General features: G+C 40.3%; 2 protein-coding genes and 1 long non-coding RNA gene across 4 annotated transcripts; 1 reads left to right on the top strand and 2 right to left on the bottom strand.

Moving 5' to 3' along the window:
* Nucleotides 1-9: 9 nt before the first annotated feature.
* Nucleotides 10-597, bottom strand: LOC125471928. Its single transcript, XM_048572904.1, has one exon. It carries the CDS (start codon nucleotides 595-597, stop codon nucleotides 10-12), a length of 588 nt encoding a protein of 195 aa, XP_048428861.1.
* Nucleotides 598-9,302: 8,705 nt separating this feature from the next.
* Nucleotides 9,303-10,335, bottom strand: LOC125471919. 2 transcript variants are annotated; one of them, XR_007254009.1, is made up of 4 exons: nucleotides 9,896-10,335; nucleotides 9,717-9,784; nucleotides 9,564-9,614; nucleotides 9,304-9,313 (listed from the first exon to the last, which is right to left on the bottom strand). It is a non-coding gene; the product is annotated as an uncharacterized LOC125471919 (long non-coding RNA). The 2 variants fall into 2 exon arrangements; XR_007254010.1 differs by having other exon boundaries at nucleotides 9,303-9,313; nucleotides 9,717-10,335.
* Nucleotides 10,336-12,978: 2,643 nt separating this feature from the next.
* On the top strand, nucleotides 12,979-18,261 carry LOC125472053 (probable protein arginine N-methyltransferase 6). The gene is given in 14 exon segments (XM_048573098.1): nucleotides 12,979-13,263; nucleotides 13,691-13,756; nucleotides 14,005-14,073; nucleotides 14,442-14,477; nucleotides 14,770-14,835; nucleotides 15,009-15,077; nucleotides 15,256-15,333; nucleotides 15,548-15,626; nucleotides 16,172-16,266; nucleotides 16,847-16,931; nucleotides 17,131-17,183; nucleotides 17,185-17,328; nucleotides 17,570-17,688; nucleotides 17,785-18,261. Coding segments are annotated over 14 exon segments (1,272 nt in total). The 5' UTR covers nucleotides 12,979-12,993; the 3' UTR covers nucleotides 17,828-18,261.
* Nucleotides 18,262-18,935: the final 674 nt, after the last annotated feature.

The raw sequence follows: 18,935 nt of genomic DNA, 5'->3' as shown, positions 1-18,935 counted from the left end.
AAATTTCATTTATTTACAATCGGACCCTATTCTATTCCCCTTTCTCTTGTTGTCGTCGTCGGAGTCGTCAGATTCAGACTTGTCCCGACCGTCATCGGAATCGGAAGGTGGAGAAGGGTCGAGGCGTGCGGCGTCCTTGGCCCAGCGCATCAACTTTTCAACTTCATCCTCCTCATCATCCAAGTCATCGTAGTAGTAAGATGACGTGGCGGTGGTGGCAGAGGAGGAGGAGCGAGTGGCCGTGGCCGTGGCCGTGGGCAATGAAGACTTGAGAGCGGCGAATCTGGCGGAGAGGTCGTCGCCAAGGACTGCCTTTATTTCCTCGTCCACTTGAATGGAATTGGTCCGATTAGATTTGGAATTGAAGGCGGAAGCATCAGCAGCAGCAACTCCACTGGTAGTTTTGAGTTTGAGGGCATGAAAGCGACGGTCGATATCGGGATCGTCGTCCAGAGAAACACGGCGGTGGGACATGTGAGAGTCGGCTGACAGCTTGAGAAGCAAATCGTCCTGTGCCGCCTGCAGCATCTCTTCAACTTCATCCTTCTCTGCTGCCGCTTTCTTTGTCTTGGTATTCCTGTTATTCCCCCTCCTCATCTCTCTCTCTCTCTCCCTCCTCCCTCTCCCTCCTGTCCTCTCTCTCGCCTCTCTCAACTCCTAGGCAATATATACAAGTTTGCTTTGATGCCCTCAAATTTCTAAATAAAATTTAGCCCTCGCCCCTATAGGTAGGTAATCAGGAATACCAAGCGAGAGCGCCCCTCCCTCCCCTTATTTTCTTAGGGCAAGTCCACAGAGAGTGGATTGCCTGGCACCCAGCACCCAGTACAGGCTGGCCTCCAGCTAAATCACATCACCCCAGCCTAATAGGCTGGCACCTATTCCAAGCCAAGAGACCAGCCCAGAATCGACAGACCTAACAGTTGGGCCATTTGACGTTACGTTTGTGTCAGCCTGATGTCAAAGGCCACTGAAAAAAAAAATTTGTGCTAGGCGCGTGTGATACACGCTCGAGTGGGGGCGCGTCCCCGACCAAAAAAATAAAATAAAATAAAACAAGGCATGGGGTCCGCATGCGCAAGCCCACTTAGGGTTCAGACGAAGAGGCCACAGGCTCGTTCTAGATCATTGGATTTCCAACGGTCAAAAAATTTGAAATTTAAAATTAATGGCTAATGACATGGCACAATGAGCACTGTTCGATTTTCAAATCAATGGTCCAGATTTTTCAATCAAAAAACTTAATAAAAAAATAAATAAAAATATCAAAAATTAATATAGTTTTTTATAAAGTTAGAAATTAAAAAAAAATATTTATTTATTATTTTATAATAAAAATAATAATATTTTAATAAAATTGACTAGGTTATTTTTTGTTAGGGATAGGGATGCATTTGGTCTATTATTGTTCATTGAAGTCTATCACTATTCATTTAGTGGATAAAATAGACTAGGTGCTCACGCATTTTTTTAGAGGTGAACTTGCTCTTAAGGAGTTATTGCAACAATGGTTAAGAACTACATTAAAACAAAATTATCGCAAGATAATGAATTTGTACATATACATACTCGACTCACTTAGAACTGAGAGAGGGAGATCAATGGAATCGATGAATTCGATGTTAAAAGGAGACCATGAGAGGTCAATACTTTCAATTTATTTTTCCGACATGAAACACAATGCACGAAGTCTTATCGTCACTCTATTAGACTTACTCTAAATCATATCGCATGATCCTAGAGTAACAATTATTATTCAATTTGACGGCCGAAAACATAAAAAAAATTAAATTAAATAAATAAAAATAAATATGTGGATAGCATTACCATAACAGTACACTTCTAACTCCAATCCCATGTCAAATCTACTCCAAATTCTTATGCAAGGGGCGTACAACTGTACGTGACTCACTGAGCCCTTAGACGAGGTCTTATTTCAAAATTTGGGTTGGGCCCTTCTGTTCTACGACCACACTCAAGCATCCAGCATGCGACATTGCAACCCCATTTTAAAACATTATCAATTGATCAACTGATATTGTATACTGTTAAAACTATTTGATAAAAGTCACAGCAGTAACTAGTATTCAATTAGCCATGCATGGTTTTGTATTAAATAATAATAATCAGTAATCTAGTAAGAAATAATTATATGATTACATAGAGGCAAAAAGGCCCACAACAGGCGGCACAAAAGTGGTGCTAGAAATAATTACAAAAATTTCATACCACAGCCAGCCCTTTCCTTTTGCGTCGTCTGTGAAGCAATTCTCCTAGTGTCATCCCACATCCCAATTTGTAGTCTTTCTTCTTGTGATGGATCTGCAAACGGAAATTTTGGTAACATGCTGTTAATGCTGGACAAATATGAATTGGAAACCATCATATAACAAATATATCTAAAGCATAGCTGATGCCTGATGCCATTGGTCATATATCTCATCCGGCTTGAAATTATTGTACAATTCAAAGCAGCTGATTTCTCACCTCCGCAGAAAGAATAAACTTAAGACCCGTATTAATCTCTCTTCAAGATAAGCAGCCGTGCAGCCCTTGGAACCAATCTTCCCTCTAACACGACTCTGAAACAAGAAGCATAAATAGTATTTAATTGATTTCTTTTTCTTCTGTTCTTAATGGCAGTAACATATTATTTCTTGGATTCTGAATAAGCAAATAGGTTCATGTGATATTTGCGTGGGATTGTTAAAAGGCGCTCACACGTACTGGCGTTGAGGAAAGAGGCAAGAAACCCAATTAGCGCCTCTTGCCAGCGCTCCTCACCTAGTTCGAAAACCCTGGGAGACTAAAGCCCACACCCAATAAAGATTTGTGGTTTATCGAGTAAAATACAAGAGATATCTATTGCCATCGTGTCTGATGAACTTTACTGTAACTTGTCAAAGTTTTCTTTTGATGAACACACTTTGTTCATCATGAACTGGTAAAATAGTGTATATTCCTTCATAACAAAATTTTAGAAGAACCTAGGACATTTCTGATGGCAGAATCTACCTGTCTGAAGACGTAATCATAGCCAACACTTGCTGTGACATCTCTTGACATGTGGTTGTACATGAGGTCTGACGCTAGTGAAACCTGCATAAATACATTAGTATTCTTGTTCAGGCCACAATTTCCAAAGTAGGGAAAACAATAATAGACATATAGAGTCATAAGACATAACCTGAAGTTCTAAACAAAACAACTCTTCTACCTTGTCAGATACTTTCTGAACATATCTCAATGCAAGCATTCCAGTGCTAGCAACCTGCCCTGTGGCAACCTACAGGCAAGACATGAGCATCACATTTGGTTACGGAGGAATCTGTGTTACCCAATAAAATCAACCCGACTAGAAAAGGTTGTTAGGGTACAAAGACGTTGAACTTTTTTTGAGACTATTAAGATGATACTCTTGTATCTGGTGTGCTTACAGAGATAATCTGTGTTTTCCCTAAAGATTGTTATTCCTTGTTGGCGGAGTAAGTAATGTTCTGATTTTTCTGTCTGTGTTAGTAGTCAGTTGATTCTCTATTCTAAGGCCAACAACTTGTTTTCTCTTTCTCTTTCTTTTCTGTCCTTTCTCAGTAAAATACGTTAATAATAATAAAATATAATGATAATGTACGAACCATGCATAATGGCCAGAACGATAAATCATTTTCCTTCAAACATGTGACGTAAGATGAAACCCAAGCTAGCTTACCATCTTTTCAGTGTTGAACCGAGCCGCACAACCGATACCTGACTTTCGATGCCGACCGGCCCAAAATACTTCACCGCCCCAAGAAAAATGAGGAGTCACCGACTGCAAGACAGCAAGAGTATATAGAATATAGACAGATTAGGTCAGAAAACATCTTGAAATTAATGTAAGAACGTTAGCATAAACCACCTGCAGCGGCCTAGTGTTACAAGACATGTACCAAAACAGAGCCGATTTTCGGTCAATCATGTTCTTGATGTTGATATACAATATCAATAAACAAATTACAATCAAAATAAGGGGAATGTACTATGAATATCTCGATAAATCTGGACCTCCAAGACATGTTTGATTCCAATATGAATATCCCAAAAGTTACATGGGCACAAAAGTAAATTAATTGGTAGTTGGTACTAGTTTCTACATTATCTGGAGGGTAAAAAGAAAAAAAAAAAAGAATATCATTACCTGCATATAACTCGCTTGACATAAGGCCCCATTACCCAATGTAATCTGGGATCTGTAGTCTGTATACAAATGATATGTTTTCTGTATTACCCATTGTAATAATAGTCAGATGTTTTATATACATCTTACACAGACACACATGTAATAAACTAAAGACACATGCTTGCTCCCATGCTGCTGTCAGGAATATTAAACTAAAGACACATGCTTGCTGCCCATGCTGCTGTCAGGAATATTGCAGCCACGTGCCCATGCTGCAACACATCAGAGCACATGAGGTCTGCTGTCCAGGTTGTATTCCAATTGTGCAGTTAGTGGAGCAGCAGTTGATGGAGCAGATTCGGCAGTTGGTGGAGCAGCAGTTGATGGAGTTGGTGGAGCAGCAGTTGATGGAGCAGATTCCTTAACACGCCCCCGCAAGACGGTGGCACCATCGGAGACACCGATCTTGGAACGAAGGAGATGGAAACGTGGACGTGGCAAGGATTTGGTTAGAGCGTCTGCAAGCTGATCAGTAGTGGAGACATGAGAGACTTGAAGAAGACCACGAGTGACACGATCCCGTACAAACTGAAAATCAATATCGATATGCTTCATACGGGAATGGAGAACCGGATTAGCACAGTAGAACATGGCTCCAATGTTATCACAAGAAACAGCCGGTGTTGTGGGGAGAGAAATGCCAAGTTCACGCAGTAAGGACTGAATCCATATGAGTTCAGCAGTGGTGGCAGCAATGGCCCGATATTCGGCTTCGGTAGAGGAGCGAGAGACAGACCGCTGCTTTCGGGAGCTCCAAGAGATGAGATTGCCACCAAGATAGACAACATAGCCAGTCGTAGATTTGCGATCATCACGATCACCAGCCCAGTCAGCATCGGAAAAGGCATAGAGACGATGAGAGGGGCGACGACAAAGATGAAGGCCAAAGGAAATGGTACCCTTCAGGTAGCGGAGAAGACGCTTGAGTGCCTGCCAGTGAGTCTCGGAAGGAGAATGCATGAATTGAGAGAGCTTATTGACTGTGAAGGAGATGTCAGGGCGTGTAAGACTGAGATATTGAAGTCCACCAACAAGACGACGGTAGGGAGTGGGATCCGTTGGGGAGGAGCCATCATGGAGCATGAGTGAGTGAGTGGTGGAGAGAGGCGTACTGACAGCCTTTGCACCATCCATCTTGGCATTGACAAGAAGATCATGAATGTACTTGTGCTGAGAGAGAAATAGGCCAGTGGCTGTGGGAAGGACTTCAACACCAAGAAAGTAATGTAAGGAGCCCAGGTCCTTGACGGAGAACCGAGTTGCCAACAGGTGAATGAACTTTGCTATAAGTGAGGAATCGTTTCCTGTAATAAGAAGATCATCAACATAAACCAAAAAATAAATTACAGCAGTCCCTTTATTCAAGAGAAAGAGTGAGGCATCAGAGATGGCATTGACAAAGCCATGGGAGAGCAGAAATGAGTGTAATTCCTTGTACCATGCCCTGGGAGCCTGTTTGAGGCCATAGAGGGCTTTCCTCAATTTACACACATGAGATGGATGATTGGAGTCAACAAAACCAGGTGGTTGGACCATATAGACATTTTCACGGAGTGTGCCATGAAGGAAAGCATTGTTGACGTCCAACTGACGAATTGGCCACTTATGAGTCACGGCAAGATGCAAAACAATGCGTATGGTAGTAGGTTTGATCACCGGACTGAAAGTATCTGAAAAATCAATACCAGGACGTTGGTGAAAACCCTTGGCAACTAAGCGTGCCTTGTACCTGTCAATATTGCCATCAGGATGCCGTTTGATACGAAACACCCACTTACAACCAATAAGATTTTGAGAGGGAAGGGAAGGAACGAGCTCCCATGTACCATTGCAAATTAACGCATTGAACTCATTGGACATTGCTTGTCGCCAAAGGGGATCCTTGACAGCCTGAGAGACACATGTCGGTTCAACTGAAGAGAGAATGGGATGTTTAGTAGCAGTCATAGCATACCGAGGATTGGGTTTGTGGATACCGACTTTGGCACGGGTGATCATGGAATGATTGGGGAGCACAGGAGGTACGGGGGGGTTAGGGGAGGTTGGGTTAGAGGATGGAAAGGTGACAATAGTCCTATGAGGGTTTCTAGTGTATGTACGAACGGGGTTGTTGGGGGGAGGTGGCTGGACGTGAGCAGTTTGGGTTGGAGAATGTGGTGAGGTGAATATAGGTGCAGCGGATGGTGACGGTTCTGAGACAGGGGCAGATTCTGATGATGATGATGATGTGACGTGTGGTGGCAGCGAAGAAGAAACAGCCGACTCAACAGGCCTGGTGGGTAAGTGGACAGGAACATGAGTAACTGGAGAAAGAGAAGAGACCCAAGTGTGAGAGTTATCAACCGTGACATGGGGAGTGGAGGAAGGGAGGTTAGCAAGAGGAAAAGTGGACTCATCGAATTGAACATGCCGAGAGATAAAAATTTTGTGGGAGGAAAGATCAAGACACTGAAATGCACTTTGATTAGATGAGTAACCAAGGAAGAGGCATGGGCGGGAACGAGGGAGTAATTTATTGGAATTGTAAGGACGTAACCAAGGAAAACACAAGCACCCAAATGTACGAAGACGGGAGTAGTTGGGTTGTTCATCAAACAGTTGAGTGAATGGGGAGATATTATTAAGAATCGGAGTGGGCATACGGTTGATAAGATAGGTAGCTGTTTTAAAGGCATAAGACCAATAGGTGAGAGGTAAAGAAGCTTGATGAAGAAGTGTGAGACCAGTTTCAACAATATGACGATGTCGTCGTTCGGCGACTCCATTGTGTTGAGGAGTGTGAGGTGGTGTAAGAAGATGGGTGATGCCATTGGATGAGAGAAAATGTTGGAGTTTGATAAATTCACCCCCACCATCAGTGTATAACCTAGTGATTTTTCTTTTGAAGTAATTTTCAACTAATGCTTTGAAGGTGACAAAAGTGGAAAACACATCAGATTTCTTTTTGAGAGGGTAGAGCCATATATATTTTGTAAAATGATCAACAAAGATAACATAGTAAGAAAAACCATCAATTGAAGAGTATGAAGCAGGGCCCCAAACATCACTATAAACGAGGTCTAATGCACCATGACTGGTGAGAGACGAAGTTCCAAACGGGAGACGATGGCTTTTATTACATAGACATGAATGACAAACAGACTTGAACAACTTGGAAGACACATTAATGGAAGACATACGAAGGACTTGTTGGAGAGTTTGATGACTGGGATGACCAAGACGACGATGCCAGAGGTTGGGAGAGACCACCACACCCACCATAGCTTGTGGTTGATGAAATGATTTAGATTTAGGAGACCACTCATACACATCATCCTTATTCGGGCCTCGAAGAAGAACCGCCCCCGTGCTCAGATCCTTGACATGAAAGAAATCAGGAAAAAGTTCAATAGAGGTATTATTTTGTTTATTAAATTTAGAGATAGAAATAATGTCTTTTTTCATAGAAGGAACGCATAGAACGTTTGATAAGCTGAAAGATTGGGAGGATGAGGAGGGTAAAGTGGTTGAACCGACATGTGTGATACCCAAACCTGAACCATTACCAATAATTATTTCATCAGGACCATCATATATGGCTGCACCAGAGAGAGTGTTGACATTAGAGGTAACATGGTGAGAGGCACCAGAATCAAGCAACCATGTTGGAGAAGAGGTGGACCGGCCATGGGTGGTAGGATTGGCCACGAGCGTACTGGAAGGTCCAGATTGGAGTTGAGGGCAGCGTTTGGCACTATGACCTTGAGTGCCACACCATTGACAGAAACCACGATAACCTGTGTTGTTCATGTTGGTAGAGCGGCGACCATTGTCAGTGAAGGATTGTTGGATGGACTTGTAGGAACCACGAGAATTGGTGGCAGTGGAAGATGTGTGGGGGTGCTCAAAGGAACTACGAGAAGGATTGCGAGAGAGAAATGACCCACGGTTGGAGTTGGAGTTGTGAGAGCGGAAGCCACGATTTGAGTTGTGGAAGCGAGATGTCTGAGTGACATTGGCAGTGATCACTGGGGGTAGAACAGTGGTATCATCACGCTTAAGAGCAGCTTCATGTTCAACCAGTTTGTCATGCAGGTTTTCAAAAGAGATTGAGGTGTCGCGGGAGCGAACTACCGCAGCAATTTCCTTGAAGTCCGAGCCAACACCATTAAGAATGTAGAGGAGGAGATCATCATCAGAGAGGGGAACATCAATGATGGCAAGCTCGTCTGCAATAATGCGGACTTCTTGTAGATACTCAGAGACAGGCTTGTTCTCACGACGCAGGAGAGTAAGGCGTTCTTTGAGACCAAGAACACGGGCACGGGTTTTGCTAGCAAAGAGATGAAGAAGCTTGTCCCAAGCTTCCTTGGATGTCTTGGCAGAGGCAATAAGGGAGATGACATGCGGGGAGACGGAAGCAAGAATCGCATGAAGGAGGAGTTGATCTTGCCGAATCCAAAAGGTGCGAAGCACGGTTTGAGTGGTTGATGGGCAGAGATGAGAACCATCCACATAACCCATGAGATCGTAGCCGTAAAGAAGGGCGTTGAACTGAGCACGCCAGGATGGGTAATTAGTGGGTGTGAGTTTCACAGGTAATTGGGCTGTAGCGTTTATGGTGATCAAGGTGGGAGTAGTGGAGTTGAGGTCTGGTAGAGGGTTGGTTGTAGAGGCGTCAGTGGCCATGGATGAAGACAGGGAAGAGATGGATCAGAAAAAAAAATTTCTCGTTGGAGTTTTTGGGCTCGTGATACCATATACAAATGATATGTTTTCTGTATTACTGATTGTAATAATAGTCAGATGTTTTATATACATCTTACACAGACACACATGTAATAAACTAAAGACACATGCTTGCTCCCATGCTGCTGTCAGGAATATTAAACTAAAGACACATGCTTGCTGCCCATGCTGCTGTCAGGAATATTGCAGCCACGTGCCCATGCTGCAACACATCAGAGCACATGAGGTCTGCTGTCCAGGTTGTATTCCAATTGTGCAGTTGGTGGAGCAGCAGTTGATGGAGCAGATTCGGCAGTTGGTGGAGCAGCAGTTGATGGAGCTGGTGGAGCAGCAGTTGATGGAGCAGATTCCTTAACAGTCTGAACCCTGTTCCAAGAGAGAATGTCAGAACTAGGAGCACCATACGACACATGAGATGAGAGACACCATGAACTAGGAGAGTTATAACCCCTACACATCCGTACTTCCACATGGGCATAAGTGATGGTTAGGAAGTGAAACCAGATATGTAAAATGAAACAAGAAAAGTAGCCAAAGAAACTCCTTAATTGTATGTGTAATGAGGTCAAACAAGGCAAATTAAATCAATGAAAGTAAATGAGACGAGTGAGCAGACCTTGTAGTCCAAATTGACCATGGCATTAGACATGTGCGGCTCATTTGCGAGCTGTAAATAAGAGTCGAAATAAATGGGTTACATCAGTACTTCCACATTTTTTCTACACAAGAAGAAAAAAAGGAACAGTTTAATCCAAGGACGAATATTCACCTGAGCATTAGCCTTGAGAGTGAGGTTGTTAGTCAAGTCATACTTGACTCTTGCATTAAGTCTCCCGTCTGTTAATACCCTCCCAATGCAAAAACAGTCAGCGAAATAAGCAGAAGAATAGAAAGGACTGATGAGGAAGGAATGCAAAAACAAAAGTTGAGAGAGTAGAAAACAAAAACCTGCAGCTAAGGGAGAACTTGTGGTCGAGTCCCTTGAAAAAATCAAAGCGCATTCCCTCAAAAAGTTCCGGTCGTAAAGACACTGCCATTCAGAGACGCAAGTCAAAAAACTAGTGCCAATATGCAGTTTTCTTGACCATCAAGTGCATTGCAGCTGCTATCGTTTCAGTGACATATACGATATAGCATATAATCTGATAAAAACTGGACCCGGAGAAAAGTATAAAATCTGAAGTGAATTGATTGAGTTCACTAAAAGTAAAACAAGGATGAATTTTTATGACAGCATAACACGTTTATGAGCAATTCAACATCACAGGACTAGAAATTTAAACTTGGTTTGGTTTAAAAAGAGCAATTCACGTGCTTGGATTTTCAAATAATTATCTACGGCTGGACGGTTCACCCTATACAAAGCTAATTACCGGAAACCCACACAACGAATCATAATTATCTACGGCTGCCTCCCTTCCCGCGGTAGTACTTGTACCTGTACCTGTACCTGGACCTGGAGGCACAACACCCGCCATTGCTTTTCCTCTGCCCTTCTGCCTTTCTGCCTTTCTGCCTTTGGGGTTTAACCTTTTGTATTTAGTTTTTTTTTAAAGAAAGAAATAAACAACTCCATTCCAAATTTCCATTCTTGGTGGGTACGGCAACTCAAAATCCTCCTACGTGATCCAATTCCAACACCACCTGCCGATTCGGCGTGCTCTGCCTGTTGGGCTCTTTTGATACTTTTGGCGAATAAAACAATATCGGTAACAGTTTCGGGCCTGCATCGAGGCCAACCTTTTTATTTCTAACTAACTAGCCAATTGCATTTTGTATTTAATTTGTAAAACATAATTTACGATCTTTTTTTTTTTAAAGAAAATTAAAAAATTGTCAATTACTGACTTTGTTTTTTTGAAGGTAATAAATACCAATTGAGATATAGGTTTCGAGCAAATATACAAACTTTAAGGAAAAGATAAAGCCTAACCCTTTCATTTGGATTAAGTCAACTTTTTGTTCCAAGACAATTATAATAATTGTACATATATACATTTGTGCCCCTACTACACATGAGATTCAAAGCCCACATGGCATGGGCGTCGGGATTTTAGGGAAACTTTTACATCCAACAGTCGGAATTTTATGAACATTGTAATTTAAAAGTATTTAAATTCCGATAAATAATTTTTTATGGGTAAACTTTGCTTTAGATGATTTTTTAATTGTTTTAGGTGTTAGATTTAATTTTGGGCTATTAGATCTTTTTTTTACTGTTATATTTGAGCATATTGGATCTCAACCATTGGATTTAATATATTAAAATTATATTTTTTTAGAAAAATTTTGAATATGGACCATTGGATCAACTAACGGTCCATTAATCTCATCTGTTCGATCTAAAAAAGAGTCGTTGGTAGGCTGCAAGAGGTCGACAACTGCCCTGACAATGGGCCACTCGTTGTCGGACACTAAAGGCAGGTGAGCGCGTTCCACGTTTGGGGTGTGTAAGGCCATCTCCAACCGAATGAGGGCCTGCGGGCTCCCTTTAGCACTATAGACCTCTAATAAATTATACTTTAATTAACAATGTCAAACCATATTTCATATCATCTCCAACCAATGGGCCAAAGGGTCATAGGCCAAACATAGCCCTGCGACAAAAAAAATTCCAACCGAGGGGGTCAAATGGTCATAGGCCAAACATAAATTATTATTTTTATTGAATTAATGTAGTTACTTAAATTAAACTATCTTATTAAATAAGGTTTTCGGACATATTGAAAACTACAACAACTTCAATTTAAAGATTCAACAACCTCAATTTAAAGATTCAACTACTTCATTTTAAAAACTACAACTTAAATTTAAAGACTACAACTTCAATTTAAAACTACAACAACTTAAATTTAAAAATTACAACTTAAATTTAAAACTACAACTTAAATATCAAAGACTACAACAACTTCAATTTAAGTTGATGCCATTTATTCAAACTTGGATGAAGATGTTTTTTTTCCATCTTGAATAACAACTCTCGTGGTTTCGGAAAATCGGTGGAGTGGTGCCTCCGTATAACCTGTAGTACTTTTTGGACGTACGAGTCCGAACACATTCACTTGTTTGAGAACTCCCTTCACACTATTTTCGAGACCCATATATAAGCCTTGCAAAGAGCTTAATCTTCTTTTCGAGTCCAAGCCCTCCCTTTCATTGCAGATGTGGCCATTTGAAAAATATTGAAAAGAGTGAAGGAAAAATTATTGGAAGAGGTAAGAGAATTGAATGTGAAGAACTGAAATAAAATGAGGTAAGATAGTATGGAATGGTGAAAATTATGTGAGAAATGGTGTAGGAATGACTTAGGTATTTATAGGAAAAAAAAATTAGAATATTTTTTTTTTAAAAAGTTTCTCCAAAAAAAAAAAAATCAAATGCAACGGTAACAGCTAGCTGCCGTCAGGTTACCGTTACTTTTGAATTTTGGGCTAGATCGGGGTTGGTTGGCTGACTGACTGGCCTGTTTTCCAATTTTTGGCCTAGTGGGGCTCACGGTTGGAGATGATTTTCGTGTTATTTTGAGCTATTTTTAGCCTTATAACCTTTTGGCCGGGTTGATTGGAGATGGCCTAAGTGGATTGTGGCTTCCTTCTTTTTCTGGCGTGTCCACTCGCTAAAGTGGGCCAGGTCATTTGCATTGTTAGTTTCTTTGGTTAAATTTACCCCAAAGATCAGTTTGAACCCAAAATTGATTTTTAGCCCAAAAATTAGAGCAAGGAGGGTTTAGAACCTAAATTTTATGTTCTAACCCAAAGGGTTGGAAGTTAGCCAGGTTTAAAGAGAGGCCCTCAATACAAAAGATAATAGTAAAAGAAAAGTGTTATTGACACTCTAAAAATTTCATTATACACTCCTCACAAATTTTAATTTTTATTTTCAAATAATGAGATTTTTGAAATACCAAGGAAAAAAAAAAAAAAAAAAAAAAAAAACCAATTTTACAAAATGCAAAACGTCAAACGGCGCTTTCATTTTGGTCTCTCGAAATATTGGGGTTTGGGAGTGAGCGAGCGAGCGCGAGCAAGCGAGTTGTCACCAAAACTATGAACTCGACCCCGGCTTACAGTAACGGCTACCAGCAGCAGCAGCAACAACCACACGGGATGAGCCAGAGGGATAGAGTTCGCCGGGGAACACGTGCGAGGTCACGTGAGCTCAGAGACAACTTCGGCAGTGGTGGTAATTTTGGCGGGCTTAGGGTTTCTGAGCACAATAAGCAGCAGCAACAACAACAGGGAGCGCCTTGTACGGACTTCGACATGGCCTATTTCCACTCCTACGCGCACGTCGGCATCCACGAAGAAATGATCAAGGTGCATTTTGCTGCACATATGTTTTTGTTTTCTTGCTAATTTTCCATCTGCTTTTCCACATGATTGCGAGAATGTTTAGGGTTTCATTTTGTTTTTACTGCTGTTTGATTTTCCGGTGGCAGCGGAGGATACGAAATTACTTTGATGCGATATTCCATTGTTGATACTCGTATTGCTTTTCGTCTTTTAAGAGAATGCATCTCAAGTGCGAATGCGAATATGAATATCAGAATATGAACCCATGTATAAAGATTTGGCCCATAACATCAGTATATCTTGTTTAAGGTTCCCTGTCTTTGTAGGTTTAAATTTCAAGGTAACTGTTTATGCTTTGTCGTTGGAAAAAATACATTGCGATGAGGGTTTTCTTTTCCAATTTGATCGTCATATAAATTATTGACTGATGTGGCAATCTGTCATCATTCAGGACCGTGTACGCACTGAATCTTATAGGGCGGCAATCATGCAGCACCAGAGCTCTATAGCAGGCAAAGTAATGCAGCTATAATTGTAGTTAAGAAATGATGTGTATTCTATTTGGTACTGCCTTCTGTGGATGTAAATACCTCTTCTGCAATATTTATAAGACATACCTTATGCATATGAACTTAACATACTGGGGAATCATACTCTCACATGCGCAGAACATGCCTATTCTACTCAGTTTGCATGACGCTGTGGAGAAGGGTTCTTTCTGCAGTGAATTGCTTATTTATATTCTTGATTGAATGATGCTTGCAGGTTGTAGTGGATGTTGGCTGCGGCACAGGCATTCTTTCTATATTTTGTGCTCAGGCTGGTGCAAAACGTGTAAGCTGTTTTTTCAATAATATTTCATAAATTTGCAAATAAGATATTGACCAAATTGTATGTGTTTAGTTGCAATAATTTTCCTTTTGACATGGGGAAAAGCGTTTTGTTTCGAAGGATGGTATGCATTTCATTTAACTATGGGTTTTGGTAGTGTCAAATCACTACTTCCATCTACTGATTCAAAATATGTCACAGTCATTTTTGCTCGTTCTCTTCAATGTGATATCTGATGAATAAAACTGGACAGTCTTCCCCTGATTTTAATGTTTGTAGTTTGGTTAAGTCACTTCTATGTTGTGTCCCGTCCTGGCATTGTTTTACATTCTGTATAGCATTCTCTTATGTGTTTTGTTGCAACCTACCAGGTATATGCTGTTGATGCAAGTGACATTGCAGTGCAGGTAAGTTCTTGTTGTAATGTTTTTTACTTTATCTGCATCTGATTTGATTCTGTATTCATTTATTTCTGATCTTCTCGGTGTCTTTGCTTGAATGTAAAATGTCTCATTACCCTTAAACTCTGATTGAGGAAGTACCTGAGTCAAAGTTACCTATATGTATCTTTAGCTTGAACTTTTGTGCATGATGTATCCGGAAAAATAAAAGTTCATTCTCATGAAGATGAAATATGTTAATTGTGACGCTTTAGGATTGGCTTTGTAATTTGGATTAATCTCATTCATTTGTAAGCAGGCAAATGAAGTTGTGAAAGCAAACAATCTATCTGAAACTGTCATCGTACTACATGGGCGAGTTGAGGTATGCTTGTACAACCAAGACAATTTTGTTGACTTTCCTTGTGTGTGTGTGCGCGCGTGTGAGAGAGAGAGAGAGAGAGAGATTGACGAGTTTGTTTGGCTTTCCCAAATTATTGATCTGAATTACAAATTACAAGCCAACAATATCTATTGCTAAAAATGATAGTTCTGCAGGATGTCAATATTGATGAGGAGGTTGATGTTATAATTTCAGAATGGATGGGCTACATGCTTCTGTATGAGGTAGCTGTTAACGTATCTGTATTCATGATTGTATAGTGAAGTATTGGATATAGGATTGTACCTCAGAATACGTATACTTGTGCTGTTTTATGGTTTGCAACTTTATGATATATTTCCATTTCTTTTGTTGCCATGCTTGCTCTTTTTTTTTTTTTTTTTTTTTTTTTGCCTATTATAGAGTATGCTGGGAAGTGTGATCACAGCAAGAGATCGCTGGCTAAAACCTGGAGGTCTAATACTTCCTTCAAGTGCAACGGTATCTTTCTTTTTGATTTTGATCTTTCAATTACAGTCACATCTGCATCTTTAATTCTGAAATCTGTTACACTGGTGCTGGCTTCATATCCTTGTATGTTATCAACTTGTGTAGTGGGGATGTAGCGTTGTCAAGCTCAAGTTTGTACAACGTAGCAGCTGTTGATGAATGAATTTGTTTTTTTCATGCTGACTTTTAGTTTGTATGATTGCAGTTGTACATGGCACCTATCACACATTCTGATAGATACAGTGAAAGCATAGATTTTTGGCGCAATGTTTATGGAATTGACAGTGAGTATACATCATATAAAATAACATGATCTCAATTGTTATCGCCATATATTGGATTTGTACTACATTAGATTATTTGAACTTATAACACACATTGCATGCCTTGCCCGGATTTGGTTATTTATAGGGTCTTTGAAGACAATGCTTAATGCCATTTAACTGTTTTCAATTAGTTTTTCAACCTTGGTCAAATTTTACCAGCATCTATGGAATTGTTGCTAGGACACAATCAGTAGTCACACCCATTCTAAGCGGAGCTCTTGAAAATATGTGAAAGTAAAATTTGCAGTAGGGGAGCACAACTCCTACACTCCGGTGCAGGAGTATTTGTGGGGAACGTGACCCTTCTCACGAAATAAAAAACTGACCATCAAGAAGCTCACCTAAACTTTATGCTTTTTTACATTTTTTTAAACTTATGTTAAAGATAATCCTTACTTGAGCTTAGTATCAGCATTCATTTAAATACCATTCCACTTGTATAATGAAGAAAAGTTTTATTGCTTGGAGGTCAGAATCATTTTCTTTCATTGGCTTGTTTGCAGTGTCTGCCATGTTGCCATTGGCAAAACAATGTGCGTTTGAAGAGCCATCTGTTGAGACGATTGTGGGTGAGAATGTTTTGACATGGCCACATGTGGTGAGTTCTCTCAGTATAGTTCCAGATTTTTATGTGTTTTTATAGTTTTCATTATACTTATGGGTTGTCTTGATGGTAATAACCTTTCCCACCAAATGTGGACGTTTTCATTTTCTGCTTTCTTGTTTGTATTTTTTTTTTCCCTTTCCCTTCTTTGCTACCAATAAATCAACCTTGAGGTGAAGTAGAGTAATCATGACTCGGGCATGAGCTACTTCCTTGACCTGACACATTTTGTTGTCAGAAAACTGTTTGTTCCTTCTTGTTATGGCTACTGGATTCATATATGCATGCTCCTCATTAATATCAATTTATAGATTTATTTTCCCCAGTCAAACAAATAGTTTGACTTTGCTTGTGGTCCAACATTCTGGTGAATATGCTTCTTTCGAACACCTTCTGAGACGTCTGTTTTGGGAAGTTGAGGTCATTAAGGAGGTGCCTGAGGTTTTTCTATTTAAGTGGCCTCGCACCTCCATCTGATGCCCTTTATACTATGATCTGAAGCTCTATCATTTTTGTTTGTCTTTAGAAGAAAGTATATAATCTAAGGCATCATGCTGTTACTATTTGGTTGTAGGTTAAGCATGTGGATTGCCATACAGTTACACATCATGAGTTAGAATCTGTTACGGCAAACTACAAGTTCAAGTCAATGATGCGAGGTCTCTCTCTCTTATATGTTGCAGTTCGTCTATCTCATTATTGTTTTCACTACATATTTTTTCTTGAATTCTTTTCTCTGTGTGGGTTTATGCATTGAGTGAACTTTTTTTTTTTTGTTAGAGGAGGAAGTTCTTATTGTATTAATCTCATTTACTTCAGTAGACGCTGTTGTGGTTGTAATTATTTCTTGATTTACAGCTCCACTACATGGGTTTGCATTTTGGTTTGATGTCGAATTCAGTGGACCTACAGTTAGCTCCTACAAATAATCAGGCACCATCCTTGCTTTTTAACAATCTTCCAGTGGAGGGTCAGCAGAGGAAGAAACGAGCAAATCCCAACGAAGCATTGGTTCTGTCCACTGCACCTGAGGACCCTCCAACGCATTGGCAACAGGTACAGTATCTTGACAATTCTCCAACTCACACCTTTTGGCTAGCCAGCTAGGTGATAACTTGCCTGGTTAAGGTTTTTGATTCTTACATTGTCAGTATAAAAAGGCATTCAGTTTTTTCCTGGAAACAGAAAATCATCAGTCTCATCATAACTTGATAAGTATTTTGTAGTTATCCCTGATCTTCCATTTATATTTTACTGTGAACTTTTCGTCGGCCCGTGTAATGAATCAATATTACAGACTGTGCTGTACTTCTATGAGCCAATTGAACTGGAGCAAGATCAACTCATTGAAGGTTCTGTAACACTATCACAAAGCAAGGAAAACCGTCGATTCATGAATATCCACCTTGAATATGCGTGAGTCTTGGCTTACAGTTATGGTATTTTAATTACCCTTGGTGAAGTCACATGCATGTTGAGTGTTGGGCTCATAATTATTCTTTGCTCTTGCAGCTCAGGTGGAAGATCCTTTGTAAAAGAGTCTGTAATGAGGTGAATCTTCCTCTTATTAACTTGTTGCGTGGTTGTTTGAAGGGAAGCATTGAAAAGTCATTACATTGCTTAACCTGTGCCTTTCTTGCTCCCGCCAAATCTCTGCAGACCTTGATTCTTTGCAGACCATTCTGGGTGGCTTTGCAATAACTTTAACTTGCAAAGCCTAACATATTGGAGAGATACGTGAATTAATTTAGGAAGATTTGATGTTAAGCCTGTGTGTGCTTAAGAATGTTAATGTCGTTGAGGTTAAATTCAGACGGATAAATTGTGATACAATTCGAAAGAGAGCATGTAATTCGGATGTTGTCAAGTTATTGTTCTTTATGGTATACTGACCACGCCACTAACTAAAATTTTGTGAGTGGAATCATCTGTAACAAATTGCGACACTATGCACAATTTGTTTCTCTCTATTCATACAAGTTTTCGGAAGTTGTCATGCCTTGTATGTATTAGTATTACCGGTGAAGATCCTCTTGTGCTTGTACTAGTATTACCAGTGAAGATGATCCATCATCTACAAGCAGGCCACAATGACGATGAAATGAAATGAGCAGACGACAATGCCTCGTTACTGGTGATGATGGTGAGATACGAACAAGTGATGGTGACACTTGTTTGGAATCCACAATGCCTTGTTACTTGTGAGCTGCCGGCCCTCGTTCAACAACTCACTTGTCATTCTATTGGTTTTGAATCTTTTGATGATTATGATCATCATCCCCCGCAGGCCCAGTCGGAGCCCGAACCCAAGTCCCATCCCGTTTCACTGATCCAGCCCAGACTGTCCTAACAACCACCTAGCGGTTTAATTTGATGCATATATAATAATATAATTATGTAAAGCAAGTGCATGTATACGTTACGTGTTTTATAGCATCCGGTGAGTGGTGAGTGGTGAGTGGTGCGAGTCGGAGAGAAACCTCAGAAAACAGATAGAGACAGAGAGTCAGAGACTACTTAATTGAAAATAAGAACCACTTTTAGGTGCTATAATTGTACAATTATTGGAATATGTCTCTGTCGATGGTGCTCTCACATCTTTAAATATTCTACTCCCAACTCATCCATCCCACTTATTTTTGTTTCCTAATTTTTTATGCTAT

This window comes from the organism of the source record quoted next, unplaced genomic scaffold (genome assembly GCF_019419815.1).
Source record: "Pyrus x bretschneideri cultivar Hongxiangsu unplaced genomic scaffold, Pyrus_bretschneideri_v1 Contig63, whole genome shotgun sequence".
NCBI lineage: Eukaryota > Viridiplantae > Streptophyta > Magnoliopsida > Rosales > Rosaceae > Pyrus > Pyrus x bretschneideri.
This window is presented reverse-complemented; position numbering and strand designations above follow the sequence as displayed.